The sequence below is a fragment of the Oreochromis aureus genome, linkage group 9 (assembly GCF_013358895.1).
Source record: "Oreochromis aureus strain Israel breed Guangdong linkage group 9, ZZ_aureus, whole genome shotgun sequence".
NCBI lineage: Eukaryota > Metazoa > Chordata > Actinopteri > Cichliformes > Cichlidae > Oreochromis > Oreochromis aureus.
Window position 1 is genome coordinate 6,240,868 of NC_052950.1, and position 24,922 is coordinate 6,265,789.

Genomic DNA, 24,922 nt, shown 5'->3' on the forward strand with positions numbered 1-24,922 from the left:
TCTTATTCTTATTCTATTCCAGTGTTCTCTAATTTTTGCTATATAACTTTGCACTGTCCACTTTCTGCTGTAACAAAACAAATTTCCCATGTGTGGGACTAAATAAGGTTATCTTATCTTATCTTATCTTATCTTATTTTAAAACAACTGCTCAAAGCTCAGCACCACCTCCAGCATCTGAAATGACTATTAGCAAAGCCAAGGTTACACCCACTTGAGGGGAAAAAGCCTCCTGGCTCTCAACCCTCCTGGGACACAGTGATCTGCTTTCAACACTAATCCACCCACAAACAAGGTATTACAGGAGTGTACAGGAGAATCAAGAGTCATGATGGCAGAATCTAAATCTAAAAAACATGGATTTAAAAAATGTCGGAGTGCCACTTTCAGCATTGATGGCTTCAGCTTCACAATTGGTAAGAGACTTTTTAAATTTATATATATATATATATATATTAAAAAGTCATAGGGAAATTTTTATTTGATGTTTGTAATATTTGACCTGTTGTTACTCATTTTTCTCCTTGCATGTTTTTCTCCAGACTGCTATCCAGAGAGAGATGGTCTCTGGATAGTCTTTTCATTTGATTCAAAATAATACATGAAAACTCTATCTGAACATTTTGAGTGCTGTGATTTGTCCTGAAGGCAGCATTATTTTTTTCTAAATTTTCCTTTGTTCTGTCAAATTATCTCTAAATGTAAAGTTACATGATTGTGAAATTTAGTTGAATATGAATCATGTATAATGGGAAAAATTGCTATTTACAATCTCTTTTGCTAAAGTGTGCTGGCCCAGGAATCTGTGGTTCCACGGTTTTGTTGACTTTAGGGTTCTTGTTAGACTTTACTGCCACTCTTACGGTTGCTCTTGATGATGTAATGTTTTCAGTTTTATGATATTAATGTTTTTTGGTTTCTGTCTTGATTTTTTTTCTCAGTGTCTCCTCACTGTGTCCTCCTTTTTGCTTCACTCCAATTTTTCTCTGCCAGACTGTTGTTGTCCTTATGTCTTTCTGATTTTTTTCATTCCTGTTTTATTATTAATTTTCATGTATTGATTATGTTTACTTCAGTAGATGGTTTTCTTTTATGTATTGTGTTTGCCTATGCTTTGTCATTGTTTTTGCCTGTCATTCATAACTTATATTCCTTTTTGTTATCTGCCAATCAGACCTCCATGTATGTCTTGTATGAACATGCCTTTGTCCTTTGTCAAGATGTTTTTTCTTTTTTTTTTATAATTCCCTGTTCTGGTACCTGTTTTGGCTCATGAGTTTCCGTATTCCTTGTCTCAATGCTTTCCTAGTTTCACAGCCTGTCCTTTTGGATTTTTATTTTTCTATTTTTTATTGTTATGTAGTTCTCAAAGATTATGATCTTTTTTATGATCTCTTCTTCACTCATAACTATTAAGGGCATAGCTATATATCCCAAGACCCTCACAGCCATTACCAGATGTGTGTTAGCACAAGTACAGTCATTTCATTGGGACCGGCTGGAATTGTGCTACCCATGCCCCAAGTTTTTGTAAATGTGTAAATCCCAGAAGTACAATATGCTCCTTGATTTGAATGTAAACCATCAGTGCTTCACAGAATAACACAAGAAATAAGGGAGTTCTACTGTAGTGCCCCCCCCAGGTTCTGTTGCACTAACAAACATTTGAGGAAGGTTTAGGAGATTTAGGAGTCCACAAATTTTATTTGTTTTTCTTTTATCTCGTTGTGTATTCTGAGTTTTACCATAAATGGCAATTTCAATTGTTTGGTAGAGAACCCTTTTTTTTTCTTTTTTTTTTTTTTAAAAAGGGGTTGTCTGAAGAAAAAAAATCATGTTCTTTTCTTGGTGTGGACCCTAAAGGGTTAATGAGATTTACAGAAAATTTCTGCTTTAAGATAGGAGAAGACAGTTGAACATAAAAAGCAGGAAAAAGATATAAAAAGATATACAGGGAATTGAGAATGCCAATCAGCAGTGTCCAAACTGTAATGAATGTGAAAAATGAGGGATTCTGTTGAAACCAAGCCACGGTTAGGTAGGCCACCAAACATTTCAACCACAGCTGCCAGAAAAATTTTTGGGGATGCAAAGAAAAACCCACAAATAACGTCAGCTGAAAAAAGGTGCTGTGGCTGTTTCAAAATGCACAATAAGGAGGCACTTTAAGGCCTTTGTGGTTGAGTCGCTAAAAGAAAACCATTACTATGTCGATCCCACAAAGTAGCTCACTTTCAATATTCCAAACAGCACAGAGACAAGCCTCAAAACTTCCAGAACAAATTTATTTGGAATGATGAGACCAAAATTCAACTTTTTGGCCACAGAAAACAATTTGGAGAGGATTCAGCCAGGCCTATGATGAAAAGTACACCATCCCTACTGTGAAACACAGAGGTGGACTGCTGATGTTTTGGGGATGGGTGAGCCACATAGGGAACTTGGTCAAAATTGATGGCAAAATGAATGCAGCATGTTAACATAAAATACTGGAGGAAAATTTGTACTATTTGGCTCAGAAGATGCGCATGGGACACACTTGGACGTTCCAACACAACAATGATCCAAAACACAAGGCCAAATCGACCTTACATTGACTCTAGCAGAAAAAAGTGAAGGGTCTGGAGATGCCATCTCAGTCTCCTGACTCCAGATCATTTAGCCACTTTGGGGAGATTTTAAATGTGCAGTTCATGCAAGATAGCCCAAGAGGCATGTTAGTATATAGTCATATAGTTTCATATTGTGTAATATACTGCAAAACAAACAGAATATACTAATTTTTGTCATTCAAAGTTTGGATGACAATACTCGACAGTTTAGTGCAGGATAAACAATTTAGCTTGTTGTAGTTTCATTAAGTTGCTTATGTTGATTATTTTCCATGCTGAGCCTCTACAACAGATGCTAAACAATATAGGGACTGGTACTTAAACTCACATGGCTGTATCAGGAGAAACTTGAGGATACTTGGGGGAGATATGAGCCACAGCTGCCTCTGATTAGGTACCTTTTCTGTATGCAATATAGAATAAAAATAAATAAATAAATATGCACAAATTAAATCAGAAACATGTTTCTTTGCTACAGTCTTTGCTACAAATTATAAGAGAAATTAAAAATTGAAAAAAGTCAATAAATGTCAATAAATAATAATAAACTGATTTTGTAGAAATTCATTTTGATATAGTATTTTTCATAATTAGTTTCTAGCACTGAATTTGTTCTAGTTTGTTTTTCACCTGCCTACCATGCAATTTTTTTCTCTTGTATCTTACTTCAAATTGAAAAGAAAAGCAGGTCTCTTATGTCAGTGATTTGAATTTGACCAGTTCCATAAAATAGTAGAATAATTCTAAGATTCTAAGATTTTTATCATTAGAACATTAACTGGAACCCCTGATTGTAATTAATGCATAATACACAGTATGAGCTCATATTTAGGTCTATGCAACACTGAAGCATAACTTCTGTGTTAATGCTTAGTAGTTTTCTATCTAGCTTATAAATTCTACATTAACATTTACATTAACAGAACTAAATCCCTCTCTGTGTGTGCGTGTGTGTGTGTGTGTGTGTGTGTGTGTGTGTGTGTGTGTGTGTGTGTGTGTGTGTGTGTTTGGTCAGGGTATAGATATTAGGGTTCTGTTGGGGATTTGTCAAATGAATGTAAGCCAGTATATTTTTCTCTGAATTGATGAAAGCTACAGCAGAAAATGGTCACAAAGGATAATCTGCCTGTTCTTTATCTCTGCCTTCACTGCCTCACAATTAGTGATAATAACTCCCTGAGCTCAGTATCCTAACAACTGACAACACATATTTAATTGGACCAGTCAAAATGATGACATAGTCATTTCCCATGCCTTCTGGTTCCCATCGATACTGCAGTATGTAAACACAAACACACACAGAGACGTGTGCTTGAACACACAGACGCACATACACACATTTGGGGGCACACTATATTACGTATTCACTCACTCATCCACAATACTGATTCAGATTAGTTTGAAAACAGTGTGTAGAGAGCTTCATGAAATGGCCAAGCAGCTGCATCCAAGCCTTAGATCACCAAGCAGAATCCAAAGCGTCGGATGCAGTGGTGTAACGCACCGCACTACTGGAGTCTAGAGCAGTGGACACATGTCTTCTTGAGTGATGAATCACGCTTCATCATTTGGCAAATTGAAGTACAATTCTGGGTTTGGTGGTTGCCAGGAGAATGGTACTTGTCTGACTGCATTGTGCCAAGTGTAAAGTTTGGTGGACGGGGGATTATGGTGTGGGGTTGTTTTTCACAGGTTGGGCTTGGGCTCTTAGTTCCATTGAAAGGAACTCTTAATGCTTTAGTCATTTTGGGCAATTTCATTCATAAATGAAACTGGTTCTTATATAGCACTTCTCTATTCTACCCGAGCACTCAAAGCGCTCTATACAACTTGCCTCATTCACCCACTCAGCAATGAAAAAAAGCTTTGCATAGAAGACAAAAAAAAAAAAAAAAAAAAAAAAAAAAAAAATCACAGTGCTACCATTTTGCAAAACCAGGTTTAGATAACAAACAAGTGTATTTAACCCTCTGGGGTCTAGGGTATAATTAGCCATTTTTGATTGCTTTTACCTCTATACAATCTCACGTCTGAATTTACAGTTATTTTTCCACGTTGGCATACGGTATTAAGACAATTGAACTAAAATCAGACAAAAAACAACCCCTAAAATCTGAGTATGTTTTGACACACAAAAAAACAATCGAGTACACTACACATTAACTAGACACTTCAAACACACTAGATGTCACAAATCTCTCACATCTCAATCCAATAGAAAACAGGTGGGGTTTTTTGTTTTTGTCTTTTTGCTCAAAAGCAGAGTGCTTGCTAGTGCTGTCCTTAGAAAGCAACTTTTTAAACATTTCTTCCTGCAGTAAACGTAACGATAGCATTTAGGTGCATTCCTCATGTTGATACAAAAACGCTTTTAAGACACCTTGCATGTGTCTTCAAACATCTTTCATAAGACAAAGCTGTATCTTAGTATATAACAAAACAATCTTCCACAGTCAAAATGCATTGATTAAGGTGTATCCATTGTTTTTTTTATTACAGACTACAAATTATACTTAATTCATTGGATGAATCTGGGACAGAAGGTCAGAACAGGCAGGAAAAAATAGATTCAAGGATCTGAATTATGAAAGTTTCAGACTTTTACATTTCTGATTTATATAAAGAATTAATATTTTAAGAATATTTATTACAATTATGCTTCACAGTTGCAAATGAGGCAGGGGACAACAACCAGCGCCGACTAGCCCACTTTTCACGTAAGTTCTGCACAGTATATGTAATTTTCTATATACTTGAAAGTGTCTTCAGGGCATGATGAATATATGTATTTTGCTTGCTAAAATACAGAAATGTCTCTGGATATTCAGGACTTACGTTAATGTGGTGTGTGTTACTGGTAACAATCTGTATTAAAATTGTCCAGGCTCACAGTCCCAGAATGCACTGTGCACCGATTACACAGCGCGAACAGGCATTACTGACTCCAAAGAAATTCTGATCGACCCACGCAGCGCTGATGAGATCCTGGCTGATGAACTGCCAATCCTTCATGCACCAGACAGCATTGAGAAGACTGCTATAAGGTCAGATTTGGACACATACATAAAAAAACTATCAAATAGACAGACACACAACGTTTATTTCTTTAAATGGTCTTAAAGTATGTTTTTCTTGAACGGCATTCAAATCTCTTCTCTTTTTTCTTTGTTGGCTGCCTCTTCTTCCATTCTCTGTCGAGATGATCTCACATTGCTTCAGTAATGTTGAAAATGTGTCGTTGTGGTTTTTCACCCACGAATGCATTGGCAGTGTGTTTGGGATCATTGTCATGTTAGATATTTAAGATACTGACAAAAAGATTTTTTCCAGTCAGTAGAAGTGTGCCTCAAAATTATATTACAATATTTTTAAAAAAGTTGCAATAACAATATTTTTGAAAATGTAGAAGAAAGAAATCCTGAAAAATGTTTTATTGATGCTTGTAGGCAGCAGCATTTAGAAATATAAATAAACGTAGGGCATTTCTATTCTTTTTCTACTGAGTTACTGTCAATGATTCAATTTTAATCAATTCAATGTATTTATTTATACAGCACCAAATCACAACAACAGTTGCCTGAAGGCGCTTTATATTGTAAGGTAGACCCTACAATAATACATAGAGAGAAAAAAAACCTAACAATCATATGATCACCTATGAACAAGCACTTTGGCAACAGTGGGAAGGAAAATCCCTTTTAACAGGAAGAAACCTCTGGCAGAACCAGGCTCAGGGAGGAGCGGGGCCATCTGCCACGACCGGTTGGGATGAGAGAAGAGTGAGACACTACCTAATTTGAAGAGTGACTCTGTTGAAATAAGGTGCCTGGATTTTATATTTTGGTTCACGCTTTTAAACCAGCTGCCTAAACCACTGCTTTTGCAACATGTAACCACATCAGTTATTTCTATCAACTTACTTTGCTATTCTTATTCTTTTGTAGTGCAACTAGGGAGTACTTCTGGAGCAGTTGGTGTAGTTAGGGCCCGAGCACTGAGAGTGCGAAGGCCCTATTGTATCTGCTCTGTTTATTATTAGGGCCCGAGCACCGAGAGTGCGAAGGCCCTATTGTATCTGCTCCGTTTCTTCTTCTTATTAGGGCCCGAGCACTGAGAGTGCGAAGGCCCTATTGTATCTGCTCCGTTTATTATTAGGGCCCGAGCACCGAGAGTGCGAAGGCCCTATTGTATCTGCTCTGTTTATTATTATTAGGGCCCGAGCAACGAGAGTGCGAAGGCCCTATTGTATCTGCTCCGTTTCTTATTATTATTAGGGCCCGAGCACAAAAGTGCGAAGGCCCTATTGTATCTGCTCTGTTTCTTCTTCTTCTTATTATTATTATTATTAGGGCCCGAGCACCGAGAGTGCGAAGGCCCTATTGTATCTGCTCTGTTTCTCATTATTATTATTATTAGGGCCCGAGCACTGAGAGTGCGAAGGCCCTATTGTATCTGCTCCGTTTATTAGGGCCCGAGCACTGAGAGTGCGAAGGCCCTATTGTATCTGCTCCGTTTCTTCTTATTATTATTAGGGCCCGAGCACCGAGAGTGCGAAGGCCCTATTGTATCTGCTCTGTTTATTATTAGGGCCCGAGCACCGAGAGTGCGAAGGCCCTATTGTATCTGCTCTGTTTCTTATTATTATCATTATTATTATTATTATTTCGGCAAATGAATCGGCCTTTTGAGGGCCTAAACATGCTCAAAACTCATGAAATTTTGCACACGCGTCAGGTCTGGTGAAAATTTACGTATTTTAATGTCCGTAGACATGTCCAGGGAAAATTGGCTCAGTAGCGCCACCTAGAAAAATGAGAAACGCGACCCCCGAGATGGGTATGACCTACATGTATAAAACTCGAACACATATCTAACGTTCGGAGACGCAAAAAGTCTATTATGGCCATGTCCTAAACCCAACAGGAAGTCCGCCATTTGGAAGTGAACGTGACATTTTGGCTCTAATTTTGCCATTTCCATGCCTCGAACTTTGCGAACTCCTCATTGGAATTTCATCGTACAAGCTTCATATTTGGTCAGTCTCAACTACACACCTGGGCCATGTTAAATTGCGGAGCTTTTTGAGTTTTCGGGATACGGTGAGGCCGTGGCGCCACGGCGAATTTCGATGACTTGCCATGAAAATCTTATTGCCTCTCGTTCTGTCATACATTGTCCAACCTTGACCAAAGTGGACACATATGATAAGGCTCCACCCTGAACATATTTCAACTGCCATATTTGACATCAGGGACAGCGCCACCTAGTGGGAACAGGAAATGTCATGTTTTACACTTTGGGGTACAGTATTGTAATGGGTGACATCTGCAGCCTCAAATTTATCCAGGAAAGCCTTAAGGAGTTGGTCTTGGGTTACAGAAAACTGTGAGTTTTCGCTGAAGGGTGTGACCTCAGCAGCATGGCGAACATTGAGGTCTCGCCATGAAGAAACAAATTAGTGTAACTCAATGAAATCCAATGTGATCAGTACCAGATTTTACAGGGATGATGTCAGACCCGCCCTGAACAGATTGATATGCCCATTGTCAGGAATACGTAGAGCGCTACCTAGTGGCAACAGGAAATGTCATCTCTTTCATTTTGTTGTACTGATTTTCACAGGTTCATCGTGGCCACCTCAAAAGCGGTGAATATCACCATCAGTCCTTCATGATGCTTCTGTGCGAAAATTGTGACTTTAAACTGAACGGCGCACCATGGTGGCAACGCGGTTCACCATGAAAGACGAAGTGGCTTTTGAGGGGCTTGGAAAGTTTCAAAAGTCTTGAAAATTGGCCCACACCTCCAATGTGATGAGCGCTATCGTGTTATCTGATCATTTTCATTGAATAGCGCAAAATGGCTCCACAGCGCCCCTTAAAAAATTTCAAAACATCAGCCCCTGCTCTCTGTTTAATCTATGAGTCTGAAACCTGGTAAGCTTATGGAGGATATCAAGATGTACAAAAAAGTCTCTTGGAGCAATATCCCAAATCCAACAGGAAGTCAGCCATTTTACAATTAATGTGTAATTTTGGCGACATTTTCCCTTCTTTTCAGGCACCGTTCTTTAACGAACTCCTCCAAGGGATTTCATCAGATTGACGCGATCTCCTGTGTGTGGAATCTAAAGACCTTTGTGATGTTAAATTGCGAAGCTTTTTACGTTCAGGGAAACGGGGTGGTCGTGTCGGCACATGGAGTTTCAATCACTCTCCAAAAAGCAGTAATCTGCTGTCACTCAAAAACACAATGTCCAATCTCTCCCAAAGGTCGCAAGCGTGATGAGACTCGAGCACGGAAATGTTTGTTATGCCATTTGTCAGTAATGGTTAGAGCACCACCTAGTGGGATGACTATAATAATGGTTGAATGAGATGAAATTTTAACTGGTGGTTAAATGCATGAATTCCATCAATGTGACATCAGATCAGAAGCGCTGGTTTTAGGTGTTGGGCTTGGCTCGACGCGATGGGGTGCGAGGGCCCTCATATCGCTGCTTGCAGCTTTAATTATTATTATTATTATTATTATTATTATTTCGGCAAATGAATCGGCCTTTTGAGGGCCTAAACATGCTCGAAAACTCATGAAATTTTGCACACGCGTCAGGTCTGGTGAAAATTTACGTATTTTAATGTCCGTGAGACATGTCCAGGGAAAATTGGCTCAGTAGCGCCACCTAGAAAAATGAGAAACGCGAGCCCCGAGATGGGTATGACCTACATGTATAAAACTCGGAACACATATCTAACGTTTGAGACGCACAAAAAGTCTATTATGGCCATGTCCTAAACCCAACAGGAAGTCCGCCATTTGGAAGTGAAGGTGACATTTTGGCTCTAATTTTGCCATTTCCATGCCTCGAACTTTTGCGAACTCCTCATTGGAATTTCATCGTACAAGCTTCATATTTGGTCAGTGTCAACTACACACCTGGGCCATGTTAAATTGCGGAGCTTTTGAGTTTTCGGCATACAGTGAGGCCGTGGCGCCACGGCGAATTTCGATGACTCGCCATGAAAATCTTATTGCCTCTCGTTCTGTCATACATTGTCCGACCTTGACCAAAGTGGACACATATGATAAGGCTCCACCCCTGAACATATTTCAACTGCCATATTTGACATCAGGGACAGCGCCACCTAGTGGGAACAGGAAATGTCATGTTTTACACTTTGGGGTACAGTATTGTAATGGGTGACATCTGCAGCCTCAAATTTCTCCAGGAAAGCCTTAAGGAGTTGGTCTTGGGTTACAGAGAAAACTGTGAGTTTTCGCTGAAGGGTGTGACCCCAGCAGCATGGCGAACATTGAGGTCTCGCCATGAAGAAACAAATTAGTGTAACTCAATGAAATCCAATCTGATCAGTACCAGATTTTACAGGGATGATGTCAGACCTGCCCTGAACAGATTGATATGCCCATTGTCAGGAATACGTAGAGCGCCACCTAGTGGCACCAGGAAATGTCATGTCTTTCATTTTGTTGTACTGATTTTCACAGGTTCATCGTGGCCACCTCAAAAGCGGTGAATATCACCATCAGTCCCTGTTGATGCTTCAGTGAGAAAATTGTGACTATAAACTGAACGGCGCACCCTGGTGGCAACGCAGTTCACCATGAAAGATGAAGTGGCTTTTGAGGGGCTTGAAAAGTTTAAAAGTCTTGAAATTTGGCGCACAGCTCTAATGTGATGAGGATTTCTTTTATATGTTCATTTTCCTTGAACAGCGCAAAATGGCTCCACAGCGCCCCTACAATATTTCAAAACAACAGCCCCTGCTCTGTGTTTTATGTATGAGTTTGAAACCTGGCAAGCTTATTGGAGATATCAAGATGTACAAAAAGTCTCTTGGAGCAATATCCCAAATCCAACAGGAAGTCAGCCATTTTAAAATTAATGTGTAAATTTGGCGACATTTTCCCTCTTTTCAGGCCTCATACTTTGACGAACTCCTCCAAGGGATTTCATTAGATTTACGCGATCTCCTGTGTGTGGAATCTAAAGACCTTTGTGATGTTAAATTGCGAAGCTTTTTACGTTCAGGGAAACAAGGTGGTCATGGCGGCACGTGGAGTTTCAATCACTCGCCAAAAAGCAGTAACCTGCTGTCGCTCAAAAACAATGTCCAATCTCTCCCAAAGTTCGCAGGCGTGATGAGACTCGAGCTCGGAAATGTTTGTTATGCCATTTGTCAGTAATGGTTAGAGCGCCACCTAGTGGGACGACTATAATAATGGTTGAATGAGATGAAATTTTAGCTGGTGGTTAAATGCATGAATTCCATCAATGTGACATCAGATCGGAAGCGCTGGTTTTAGGTGTTGGGCTTGGCTCGACGCGCCGGGGGGTGCGAGGGCCCTCATATCGCTGCTTGCAGCTTTAATTATTATTATTGTTATCATTATTATTATTATTATTATTTCGGCAAATGAATCGGCCTTTTGAGGGCCTAAACATACTCAAAAACTCATGAAATTTTGCACACGCGTCAGGTCTGGTGAAAATTTACGTTTTTTTATGTCCGTAGACATGTCCAGGGAAAATTGGCTCAGTAGCGCCACCTAGAAAAATGAAAAACGCGAGCCCCCGAGATGGATATGACCTACATGTATAAAACTTGGAACACATATCTAACGTTAGGAGACGCACAAAAAAGTCTATTATGGCCATGTCCTAAACCCAACAGGAAGTCCGCCATTTGGAAGTGAACGTGACATTTTGGCTCTAATTTTGCCATTTCCATGCCTCGAACTTTTGCGAACTCCTCCTTGGGATTTGATTGCATAAGCTTCATCTTTAGTCAGTGTCAACTACACACCTGGGCCATGTTAAATTGCGGAGCTTTTGAGTTTTCGGGATACGGTGAGGCCGTGGCGCCATGGCGAATTTCGATGACTCGCCATGAAAATCTTATTGCCTCTCATTCTGTCATACATGTTCTGACGTGGACCAAAGAGAACACATACGATAAGGCTCCACCCCTGAACATATTTCAACTGCCATATTTGACACCAGGGACAGCACCACCTAGTGGGAACAGGAAATGTCATGTTTTACACTTTGGTGTACAGTATTGTTATGGTTGACATCTGCAGCCTCAAATTTCTCCAGGAAAGCCTTAAGGAGTTGGTCTTGGGTTACAGTGAAAACTGTGAGTTTTCGCGAAAGGGTGTGACCCCAGCAGCATGGCGATTATTGATGTCTCGCCATTAAGAAACAAATTAGTATAACTCAATGACATCTAGTCTGATCAGTACCAGACTTTACAGGAATGATGTCAGACCCGCCCTGAACAGATTGATGTGCCCATTGTCAGGAATACGTAGAGCGCCACCTAGTGGCAACAGGAAATGTCATGTCTTACATTTTGTTGTACTGATTTTCACAGGTACGTCGTGGCCACCTCAAAAGCGGTGAATATCACGATCAGTCCCTCGTGATGCTTCAGTGAGAAAATTGTGACTTTAAACTGAACGGCGCACCCTGGTGGCAACGGGGTTCGCCATGAAAAATCAAGTGGCTTTTGAGGGGCTTGGAAAGTTTAAAATGTCTTGAAATTTGGCACACACCTCCAATGTAATGAGGGCTTTCTGGTTATGTGATCATTTTCATTGAATAGCGCAAAATGGCTCTACAGCGCCCCCTGCAAAATTTCAAAACAACAGCCCCTGCTCTGTGTTTTATGTATGAGTCTGAAACCTGGTAAGCTTATGGAGGATATCCAGATGTACAAAAGAGTCTCTTGGAGCAATATCCCAAATCCAACAAGAAGTCAGCCATTTTAAAATTAATGTGTAATTTTGGCGCCATTTTCCCTTCTTTTCAGGCCTCGTTCTTTGACGAACTCCTCCAAGGGATTTGATCAGATTGACGCGATGTCCTGTGTGTGGAATGTAAAGACCTTTGTGATGTTAAATTGCGAAGCTTTTTACGTTCAGGGAAACGGGGTGGTCATGGCGGCACGTGGAGTTTCAGTCACTCGCCAAAAAGCAGTAATCTGCTGTCACTCAAAAATACAATGTCCAATCTCTCCCAAAGGTCACAGTTATGATGAGATTCGAGCTCGGAAATGTTTGTTATGCCATTTGTCAGTAATGCTTAGAGCGCCACCTAGTGGGATGACTATAATAATGGTTCAATGAGATTAAATTTTAGCTGGTGGTTAAATGCATGAATTCCGTCAATGTGACATCAGATCGGAAGCGCTGGTTTTAGGTGTTGGGCTTGGCTCGACGTGCTGGGGTGCGAGGGCCCTCATATCGCTGCTTGCAGCTTTAATTTTTATTATTATTATTATTGTTATTATTATTATTACGGCAAATGAATCGGCCTTTTGAGGACCTAAACATGCTCAAAAACTCATGAAATTTTGCACACGCGTCAGGTCTGGTGAAAATTTAGGTATTTTAATGTTCTCAGAAATATCAAGCGAAAATTGGCTCAGTAGCGCCACCTAGAAAAATGAAAAACGCGAGCCCCCGGTGTGGGTATGACCTACATGTATGAAACTCGGAACACATATCTAGCGTTAGGAGTCGCACAAAAAAGTCTGTTATGGCCATGTCCTAAACCCAACAGGAAGTCCGCCATTTGGACGTGAATATGACATTTTGGCTCTAATTTTGCCATTTCCATGCCTCGAACTTTTTCGAACTCCTCCTTGGGATTTGGTCGTATAAGCTTCATATTTGGTCAGTGTCAACTACACACCTGGGCCATGTTAAATTGCGGAGCTTTTGAGTTTTCGCGACACTGTGAGGCCGTGGCGCCACGGTGAATTTCGATGACTCGCCATGAAAATTTTATTTTCTCTCATTTCCTCATACACGGTCCGATGTGGACCAAAGAGCACACATATGATAAGGCTCCACCCCTGAACATATTCCAACTGCCATATTTGACACCAGGGACAGCGCCACCTAGTGTGAACAGGAAATGTCATGTTTTACACTTTGGTGTACAGTATTGTTATGGTTGACATCTGCAGCCTCAAATTTATCCAGGAAAGCCTTAAGCAGTTGCTCATGGGTTACAGTGAAAACTGTGACTTTTCACGAAAGGGTGTGACCCCAGCAGCATGGCGAACATTGATGTCTCGCCATGAAGAAACAAATTAGTATAACTCAATGAAATCCAGTCTGATCAGAACCAGACTTTACAGGCATGATGTCAGACCCGCCCTGAACAGATTGATATGCCCATTGTGAGGAGTACACAGAGCGCCACCTACTGGGAACAGGAAATGTCATGTCTTTCACGTTGTTGTACTGATTTTCACAGGTTCATCATGGCCACCTCAAAAGCGTGCACATTAACATGAGTCCCTCATGATGCTTCAGTGCGAAAATTGTGAGTTCAAACTGAACGGCGCACCCTGGTGGCAACGCAGTTCACCATGAAAGATGAAATGGCTTTTGAGGGGCTTGGAAAGCTTAAAAAGTCTTGAAATTTGGCGCACACCTCCAATGTGATGAGCGCTTTCTTGTTATGTGATCATTTTCCTTGAATAGCGCAAAATGGCTCCGCAGCGCCCCCTACAAAATTTCAAAACATCAGCCCCTGCTCTGTGTTTTATGTATGAGTCTGAAACCTGGTAAGCTTATAGAAGATATCAAGATGTACAAAAAAGTCTCTTGGAGCAATATCCCAAATCCAACAGGAAGTCAGCCATTTTAAAATTAAGGTGTAATTTTGGCGACATTTTCCCTTCTTTTCAGGCCTCATACTTTGACGAACTCCTCCAAGGGATTTGATCATATTGAACCAATCTCCAGTGCGTGGAATGTAAAGACCTTTGTGATGTTAAATTACGAAGCTTTTTACGTTCAGGGAAACGGGGTGGTCATGGCGGCACGTGGAGTTTCAATCGCTCGCCAAAGAGCAGTAATCTGCTGTCACTCCAAAACACAATATTCAATCTCTCCCAAAGATCGCAGGCATGATGAGACTCGAGCTCGGAAATGTTTATTATGTCATTTGTCAGTAATGGTTAGAGCGCCACCTAGTGGGACGACTATAATCATGATTGAATGAGATGAAATTTTACCTGGTGGTTAAATGCATGAATTCCATCAATGTGACATCAGATCGGAAGCGCTGGTTTTAGGTGTTGGGCTTTGCTCGACGTGCTGGGGTGCTCGGGCCCTCATATCGCTGCTTGCAGCTTTAATTAGGGCCCGAGCACTGAGAGTGTGAAGGCCCTATTGTATCTGCTCCGTTTCTTCTTCTTATTATTATTATTATTATTAGGGCCCGAGCACAAAAGTGCGAAGGCCCTATTGTATCTGCTCTGTTTCTTATTATTATTATTATTATTATTATTATTATTATTATTATTATTATTATTATTATTATTATTATTATTTGGCAAATGAATCGGCCTTTTGAGGGCCTAAACATGCTCGAAAACTCATGAAATTTTGCAGACTCGTCAGGTCTGGTGAAAATTTACGTATTTTAATGTCCGTGAGACATGTCCAGGGAAAATTGGCTCAGTAGCGCCACCTAGAAAAATGAGAAACGCGAGCCCCGAGATGGGTATGACCTACATGTATAAAACTCGGAACACATATCTAACGTTCGGAGACGCACATAAAAGTCTATTATGGCCATGTCCTAAACCCAACAGGAAGTCCGCCATTTGGAAGTGAAGGTGACATTTTGGCTCTAATTTTGCCATTTCCATGCCTCGAACTTTTGCGAACTCCTCATTGGAATTTCATCGTACAAGCTTCATATTTGGTCAGTCTCAACTACACACCTGGGCCATGTTAAATTGCGGAGCTTTTGAGTTTTCGGGTTACTGTGAGGCCGTGGCGCCACGGCGAATTTCGATGACTCGCCATGAAAATCTTATTGCCTCTCGTTCTGTCATACATTGTCCGACCTTGACCAAAGTTGACACATATGATAAGGCTCCACCCCTGAACATATTTCAACTGCCATATTTGACATCAGGGACAGCGCCACCTAGTGGGAACAGGAAATGTCATGTTTTACACTTTGGGGTACAGTATTGTAATGGGTGACATCTGCAGCCTCAAATTTCTCCAGGAAAGCCTTAAGGAGTTGGTCTTGGGTTACAGAGAAAACTGTGAGTTTTCGCTGAAGGGTGTGACCCCAGCAGCATGGCGAACATTGAGGTCTCGCCATGAAGAAACAAATTAGTGTAACTCAATGAAATCCAATCTGATCAGTACCAGATTTTACAGGGATGATGTCAGACCCGCCCTGAACAGATTGATATGCCCATTGTCAGGAATACGTAGAGCGCCACCTAGTGGCACCAGGAAATGTCATGTCTTTCATTTTGTTGTACTGATTTTCACAGGTTCATCGTGGCCACCTCAAAAGCGGTGAATATCACCATCAGTCCCTCTTGATGCTTCAGTGAGAAAATTGTGACTATAAACTGAACGGCGCACCCTGGTGGCAACGCAGTTCACCATGAAAGATGAAGTGGCTTTTGAGGGGCTTGAAAAGTTTAAAAAGTCTTGAAATTTGGCGCACACCTCTAATGTGATGAGGGATTTGTTTTATATGTTCATTTTCCTTGAACAGCGCAAAATGGCTCCACAGCGCCCCCTACAAAATTTCAAAACAACAGCCCCTGCTCTGTGTTTTATGTATGAGTTTGAAACCTGGCAAGCTTATTGGAGATATCAAGATGTACAAAAAGTCTCTTGGAGCAGTATCCCAAATCCAACAGGAAGTCAGCCATTTTAAAATTAATGTGTAAATTTGGCGACATTTTCCCTCTTTTCAGGCCTCATACTTTGACGAACTCCTCCAAAGGATTTCATTAGATTTACGTGATCTCCTGTGTGTGGAATCTAAAGACCTTTGTGATGTTAAATTGCGAGAAGCTTTTACGTTCAGGGAAACAGGGGTGGTCATGGCGGCACGTGGAGTTTCAATCACCGCCAAAAAGCAGTAACCTGCTGTCGCTCAAAAACACAATGTCCAATCTCTCCCAAAGGTCGCAGGCGTGATGAGACTCGAGCTCGGAAATGTTTGTTATGCCATTTGTCAGCAATGGTTAGAGCGCCACCTAGTGGGACGACTATAATAATGGTTGAATGAGATGAAATTTTAGCTGGTGGTTAAATGCATGAATTCCATCAATGTGACATCAGATCGGAAGCGCTGGTTTTAGGTGTTGGGCTTGGCTCGACGCTACCGGGGTGCGAGGGCCCTCATATCGCTGCTTGCAGCTTTAATTATTATTATTATTATTATTCAGGCAAAACAAGGGCCTTTTTGAGGGCTTTAACATGCTCAAAAACTCTTGAAATTTTGCACACATGCCAGGTCTGGTGAAAAATTTTGTATTTTATTGGTTTTACTTATGAGCACTGGGAAATGGCTCTAGAGCGCCACCTATCCTTGTTTAATGCAGCCCTACGAACACATCGTTTGAGCTACATGTATGAAATCTGGCACACATGTGTATCATGCCAAGACGAACAAAAAGTCTGTGGGCCCATTGACGCAAAACCCAACAGGAAGTCCGCCATTTGGAAGTGAAGGTGACATTTTGGCTCTAATTTTGCCATTTCCATGCCTCGAACTTTTTGCGAACTCCTCCTTGGGGTTTGATTATATAAGCTTCATATTTGGTCAGTGTCAACTACACACCTGGGCCATGTTAAATTGCGGAGCTTTTGAGTTTTCGGGATACGGTGAGCCCGTGGCGCCACGGCGAATTTCGATGACTCGCCATGAAAATCTTATTGTCTCTCATTCTGTCATACATGGTCCGACGTGGACCAAAGAGCACACATATGATAAGGCTCCACCCCTGAACATATTTCAACTGCCATATTTGACACCAGGGACAGCGCCACCTAGTGGGAACAGGAAATGTCATGTTTTACACTTTGGAGTACAGTATTGTCATGGGTGACATTTGCAGCCTCAAATTTCTCCAGGAAAGCCTTAAGGAGTTGGTCTTGGGTTACAGTGAAAACTGTGAGTTTTCGCGAAAGGGTGTGACCCCAGCAGCATGGCGAACATTGATGTCTCGCCATGAAGAAACAAATTAATGTAACTCAATGAAATCCAATCTGATCCGTACCAGACTTTACAGGCATGATTTCAGACCCGCCCTGAACAGATTGATGTGCCCATTGACAGGAATACGTAGAGCGCCACCTAGTGGGAACAGGAAATGTCATGTCTTTCATTTTGTTGTACTGATTTTCACAGGTTCATCGTGGCCACCTGAAAAGCGGTGAATATAGCCATCAGTCCCTCATGATGCTTCAGTGAGAAAATTGTGACTTTAAACTGAACGGCGCACCCTGGTGGTAACCCAGTTCACCATGACCATTGAAATGGCTTTTGAGGGGCTTGGAAAGTTTGAAAAGTCTTCTAATTTGGCGCACACCTCCAATGTGATGAGGGCTATCTTATTATGTGATCATTTTCATTGATTAGCGCAAAATGGCTCCACAGCGCCCCCTACAAATTTTCAAAACAACAGCCCCTGCTCTGTGTTTTATCTATGAGACTGAAACCTGGTAAGCTTATGGAGGATATCAAGACGTACAAAAAAGTCTCTTGGAGCAATATCCCAAATCCAACAGGAAGTCAGCCATTTTAAAATTAATGTGTAATCTTGGCGACATTTTCCGTTTTTTTCAGGCACCGTTCTTTGACGAACTCCTCCAAGGGATTTCATCATATTGCCGCAATCTCCAGTGTGTGGAATCTAAAGACCCTTGTGATGTTAAATTGCGAAGCTTTTTACGTTCAGGGAAACGGGGTGGTCGTGTCGGCACGTGGAGTTTCAATCACTCGCCAAAAAGCAGTAATCTGCTGTCACTCAAAAATACAATGTCCAATCTCTCCCAAAGGTCGCAAGCGTGATGAGACTCGAGCTCGGAAATGTTTGTTATACCATTTGTCAGTAATGGTTAGAGCGCCACCTAGTGGGATGACTATAATCATGATTGAATGAGATGAAATGTTAGCTGGTGGTTAAATGCAAGAATTCCATCAATGTGACATCAGATCGGAAGCGCTGGTTTTAGGTGTTGGGCTTGGCTCGACGTGCTGGGGTGCGAGGGCCCTCATATCGCTGCTTGCAGCTTTAATTAGGGCCCGAGCACAAAAGTGCGAAGGCCCTATTGTATCTGCTCTGTTTCTTATTATTATTATTATTATTTATTATTATTATTATTATTATTATTATTATTATTATTATTATTATTTCGGCAAATGAATCGGCCTTTTGAGGGCCTAAACATGCTCGAAAACTCATGAAATTTTGCAGACTCGTCAGGTCTGGTGAAAATTTACGTATTTTAATGTCCGTAGACATGTCCAGGGAAAATTGGCTCAGTAGCGCCACCTAGAAAAATGAGAAACGCGAGCCTCCGAGATGGGTATGACCTACATGTATAAAACTCGGAACACATATCTAACGTTCGGAGACGCACATAAAAGTCTATTATGGCCATGTCCTAAGCCCAACAGGAAGTCCGCCATTTGGAAGTGAAGGTGACATTTTGGCTCTAATTTTGCCATTTCCATGCCTCGAACTTTGCGAACTCCTCATTGGAATTTCATCGTACAAGCTTCATATTTGGTCAGTGTCAACTACACACCTGGGCCATGTTAAATTGCGGAGCTTTTGAGTTTTCGGGTTACTGTGAGGCCGTGGCGCCACGGCGAATTTCGATGACTCGCCATGAAAATCTTATTGCCTCTCGTTCTGTCATACATTGTCCGACCTTGACCAAAGTGGACACATATGATAAGGCTCCACCCCTGAACATATTTCAACTGCCATATTTGACATCAGGGACAGCGCCACCTAGTGGGAACAGGAAATGTCATGTTTTACACTTTGGGGTACAGTATTGTAATGGGTGACATCTGCAGCCTCAAATTTCTCCAGGAAAGCCTTAAGGAGTTGGTCTTGGGTTACAGAGAAAACTGTGAGTTTTCGCTGAAGGGTGTGACCCCAGCAGCATGGCGAACATTGAGGTCTCGCCATGAAGAAACAAATTAGTGTAACTCAATGAAATCCAATCTGATCAGTACCAGATTTTACAGGGATGATGTCAGACCCGCCCTGAACAGATTGATATGCCCATTGTCAGGAATACGTAGAGCGCCACCTAGTGGCACCAGGAAATGTCATGTCTTTCATTTTGTTGTACTGATTTTCACAGGTTCATCGTGGCCACCTCAAAAGCGGTGAATATCACCATCAGTCCCTCTTGATGCTTCAGTGAGAAAATTGTGACTATAAACTGAACGGCGCACCCTGGTGGCAACGCAGTTCACCATGAAAGATGAAGTGGCTTTTGAGGGGCTTGAAAAGTTTAAAAGTCTTGAAATTTGGCGCACACCTCTAATGTGATGAGGATTTGTTTTATATGTTCATTTTCCTTGAACAGCGCAAAATGGCTCCACAGCGCCCCCTACAAAATTTCAAAACAACAGCCCCTGCTCTGTGTTTTATGTATGAGTTTGAAACCTGGCAAGCTTATTGGAGATATCAAGATGTACAAAAAGTCTCTTGGAGCAGTATCCCAAATCCAACAGGAAGTCAGCCATTTTAAAATTAATGTGTAAATTTGGCGACATTTTCCCTCTTTTCAGGCCTCTCATACTTTGACGAACTCCTCCAAGGGATTTCATTAGATTTACGCGATCTCCTGTGTGTGGAATCTAAAGACCTTTGTGATGTTAAATTGCGAAGCTTTTACGTTCAGGGAAACGGGGTGGTCATGGCGGCACGTGGAGTTTCAATCACCGCCAAAAGCAGTAACCTGCTGTCGCTCAAAACACAATGTCCAATCTCTCCCAAAGGTCGCAGGCGTGATGAGACTCGAGCTCGGAAATGTTTGTTATGCCATTTGTCAGCAATGGTTAGAGCGCCACCTAGTGGGACGACTATAATAATGGTTGAATGAGATGAAATTTTAGCTGGTGGTTAAATGCATGAATTCCATCAATGTGACATCAGATCGAAGCGCTGGTTTTAGGTGTTGGGCTTGGCTCGACGCTACCGGTGCGAGGGCCCTCATATCGCTGCTTGCAGCTTTAATTATTATTATTATTATTATTCAGGCAAAACAAGGGCCTTTTTGAGGGCTTTAACATGCTCGAAAACTCTTGGAATTTTGCACACATGCCAGGTCTGGTGAAAAATTTTGTATTTTAATGGTTTTACATAGGAGCACTGGGAAATGGCTCTGTAGCGCCACCTATGCGCTGTTAAATGCAGCCTTACGACCACATCGTTTGGGCTACATCTATGAAATGTGGCACACATGTGTATCATGCCGAGACAAACAAAAAAGTCTGTTGCTACATATGACGCAAACCCAACAGGAAGTCCGCAATTTAGAAGTGAAGGTGACATTTTGGCTCTAATTTTGCCATTTCCATGCCTCGAACTTTTGCGAACTCCTCATTGGAATTTCATCATCGTACAAGCTTCATATTTGGTCAGTGTCAACTACACACCTGGGCCATGTTAAATTGCGGAGCTTTTGAGTTTTCGGGATACGGTGAGGCCGTGGCGCCACGGCGAATTTCGATGACTCGCCATGAAAATCTTATTGCCTCTCGTTCTGTCATACATTGTCCGACCTTGACCAAAGTGGACACATATGATAAGGCTCCACCCCTGAACATATTTCAACTGCCATATTTGACATCAGGGACAGCGCCACCTAGTGGGAACAGGAAATGTCATGTTTTACACTTTGGGGTACAGTATTGTAATGGGTGACATCTGCAGCCTCAAATTTCTCCAGGAAAGCCTTAAGGAGTTGGTCTTGGGTTACAGTGAAAACTGTGAGTTTTTGCGGAAGGGTGTGACCCCAGCAGCATGGCGAACATTGATGTCTCGCCATGAAGAAACAAATTAGTATAACTCAATGAAATCCAGTCTGATCAGTACCAGACTTTACAGGGATGATGTCAGACCCGCCCTTAACAGATTGATGTGCCCATTGTCAGGAATACGCAGAGCGCCACCTACTGGCAACAGGAAATGTCATGTCTTACATTTTGTTGTACTGATTTTCACAGGTACGTCGTGGCCACCTCAAAAGCGTGAATATCACGATCCGTCCCTCGTGATGCTTCAGTGAGAAAATTGTGACTTTAAACTGAACGGCGCACCCTGGTGGCAACGCAGTTCAACATGAAAGATGAAGTGGCTTTTGAGGGGCTTGAAAAGTTTAGAAAGTCTTGAAATTTGGCGCACACCTCTAATGTAATGAGGGCTTTGTTGTTATGTGATCATTTTCCTTGAATAGCGCAAAATGGCTCCACAGCGCCCCCTACAAAATTTCAAAACAACAGCCCGTGCTCTGTGTTTTATGTATGAGTCTGAAACCTGGTAAGCTTATGGAAGATATCAAGATGTACAAAAAAGTCTCTTGGAGCAATATCCCAAATCCAACAGGAAGTCAGCCATTTTAATATTAATGTGTAATTTTGGCGACATTTTCCCCTCTTTTCAGGCCTCATACTTTGATGAACTCCTCCAAGTGATTTCGTCAGATTGCCACGATCTCCAGTGCGTGGAATCTAAAGACCTTTGTGATGTTAAATTGGGAAGCTTTTTACGTTCAGGAAATGGGGGGGTCATTGCGGCACTTGGAGTTTCAATCACTCGCCAAAAAGTAGTAATCTGCTGTCACTTAAAAACGCAATGTTCAATCTCTCCCAAAGGTTGCAGGAGTGATGAGACTCGAGCTCGGAAATGTTTGTTATGCCATTTGTCAGTAATGGTTAGTGCGCCACCTAGTGGGACGACTATAATCATGATTGAATGAGAAGAGATGATAGCTGGTGGTTAAATGCAGGAATTCCATCAATTTGACATCAGATCGGACGTGCTGGTTTTAGGTGTTGGGCATAGCTCGACGCGATGGGGTGCGAGGGCCCTCATAACGCTGCTTGCAGCTTTAATTATTATTATTTTTCATTGAAATGAATTGCCTTTTTGAGGGCTTTAACATGCTCGAAAACTCATGAAATTTTGCATTGACTTTAAACTGAACGGCGCACCCTGGTGGCAACGCGGTTCGCCATGAACAATGAAGTGGCTTTTGAGGGGCTTGGAAAGTGTAAAATGTCTTGAAGTTTGGCACACACCTCCAATCTAATGAGGGCTTTCTGGTTATGTGATCATTTTCATTGAATAGCGCAAAATGGCTCTACAGCGCCCCCTGCAAAATTTCAAAACATCAGCCCCTGCTCTGTGTTTTATGTATGAGTCTGAAATCTGGTAAGCTTATGGAGGATATCCAGATGTACAAAAAAGTCTCTTGGAGCAATATCCCAAATCCAACAAGAAGTCAGCCATTTTAAACTTAAGGTGTAATTTTGGCGCCATTTTCCCCTCTTTTCAGGCCTCGTTCTTTGACGAACTCCTCCAAGGGATTTGATCAGATTGACGCGATGTCCTGTGTGTGGAATGTAAAGACCTTTGTAATGTTAAATTGCGAAGCTTTTTACGTTATACAACCGTTGCAAGAGTTTGGTTCGCATTGCCGGCAATAAGTCGGACTTGTTTCCGGTGGGTGATGGGCTCCGCCAGGGCTGCCCTTTGTCACCGATTCTGTTCATAATTTTATGGACAGGATTTCTAGGCGCAGCCAAGTGGCGGAGGGCTTTCACTTGGTGGCCTCAGAATCTCATCTCTGCTTTTTGCGGATGATGTGGTTCTGATGGCTTCATCGGTGGGGGCCTCCAGCTCGCACTGGAACGGTTCGCAGCCGAGTGTGAAGCAGCGGGAATGAGGATCAGCACCTCCAAATCTGAGGCCATGGTTCTCAGCCGGAAAAGGGTGGAGTGCCCACTCCGGGTCGGGGATGAGTTCCTGCCCCAAGTGGAGGAGTTCAAGTATCTCGGGGTCTTGTTCGCGAGTGATGGGAGAAGGAGCCGGAGATCGACAGAGGCGGATTGGTGCTGCGGCTGCAGTGATGCGGACGCTGCACCCGGTCCGTCGTGGTGAAGAGGGAGCTGAGTGTAAAAGCGAAGCTCTCAATTTACCGGTCGATCTACGTCCCGACCCTCACCTATGGCCACGAGCTGTGGGTAGTGACCGAAAGAACGAGATCGCGGGTACAAGCGGCAGAAATGAGCTTCCTCCGAAGGGTGGCTGGCCTCTCCCTTAGAGATAGGGTGAGAAGTTCGGCCATCCGGGAGGGGCTCAGAGTAGAGCCGCTGCTCCTCCACATCGAAAGGAGCCAGTTGAGGTGGTTCGGGCATCTGACAAGGATGCCCCTGGGCGCCTCCTGGGTGAGGTGTTCGGGCATGTCCCACGGGAGGAGGCCCAGGGCAGACCCAGGGCGCTGGAGAGATTATATCTCGGCTGGCCTGGGAACGCCTTTGGTGTTCCCCGGATGAGCTGGAGGAGGTGGCTGGGGAGAGGGAGGTCTGGGCTTCTCTGCTTAGGCTGCTGCCCCCGCGACCCGACTTCGGATAAAGCGGATGAGGATGGATGGATGGATGGATGGATGGAAACGGGGTGGTCATGGCGGCACGTGGAGTTTCAGTCACTCGCCAAAAAGCAGTAATCTGCTGTCACTCAAAAATACAATGTCCAATCTCTCCCAAAGGTCACAGTTATGATGAGATTCGAGCTCGGAAATGTTTGTTATGCCATTTGTCAGTAATGCTTAGAGCGCCACCTAGTGGGATGACTATAATAATGGTTCAATGAGATTAAATTTTAGCTGGTGGTTCGGAAGCGCTGGTTTTACGTGTTGGGCTTGGCTCGACGTGCTGGGGTGCGAGGGCCCTCATATCGCTGCTTGCAGCTTTAATTATTATTAGGGCCCGAGCACCGAGAGTGCGAAGGCCCTATTGTATCTGCTCCGTTTCTTATTATTATTATTATTATTATTATTCAGGCAAAACAAGGGCCTTTTTGAGGGCTTTAACATGCTCGAAAACTCTTGGAATTTTGCACACATGCCAGGTCTGGTGAAAAATTTTGTATTTTAATGGTTTTACATAGGAGCACTGGGAAATGGCTCTAGAGCGCCACCTATGCGCTGTTAAATGCAGCCTTACGACCACATCGTTTGGGCTACATCTATGAAATGTGGCACACATGTGTATCATGCCGAGACAAACAAAAAAGTCTGTGACTACATATGACACAAACCCAACAGGAAGTCCGCAATTTAGAAGTGAAGGTGACATTTTGGCTCTAATTTTGCCATTTCCATGCCTCGAACTTTTGGGAACTCCTCATTGGAATTTCATTGTACAAGCTTCATATTTGGTCAGTGTCAACTACACACCTGGGCCATGTTAAATT

At 42.3% G+C, this 24,922-nt stretch overlaps 1 protein-coding gene across 1 annotated transcript in view; it reads left to right on the forward strand.

Annotated features, from left to right (window-relative positions):
• The first annotated feature begins 331 nt into the window (after nucleotides 1-331).
• Nucleotides 332-24,922, forward strand: part of pde1ca (phosphodiesterase 1C, calmodulin-dependent a) — a 105,874-nt gene continuing 81,283 nt past the window's right edge. The window contains exons 1-3 of the mRNA XM_039617797.1: nucleotides 332-416; nucleotides 5,279-5,329; nucleotides 5,497-5,656. Of these exons, the coding sequence (XP_039473731.1) occupies nucleotides 332-416; nucleotides 5,279-5,329; nucleotides 5,497-5,656 (296 nt within the window). The remainder of the gene's footprint in view (nucleotides 417-5,278; nucleotides 5,330-5,496; nucleotides 5,657-24,922) is intronic.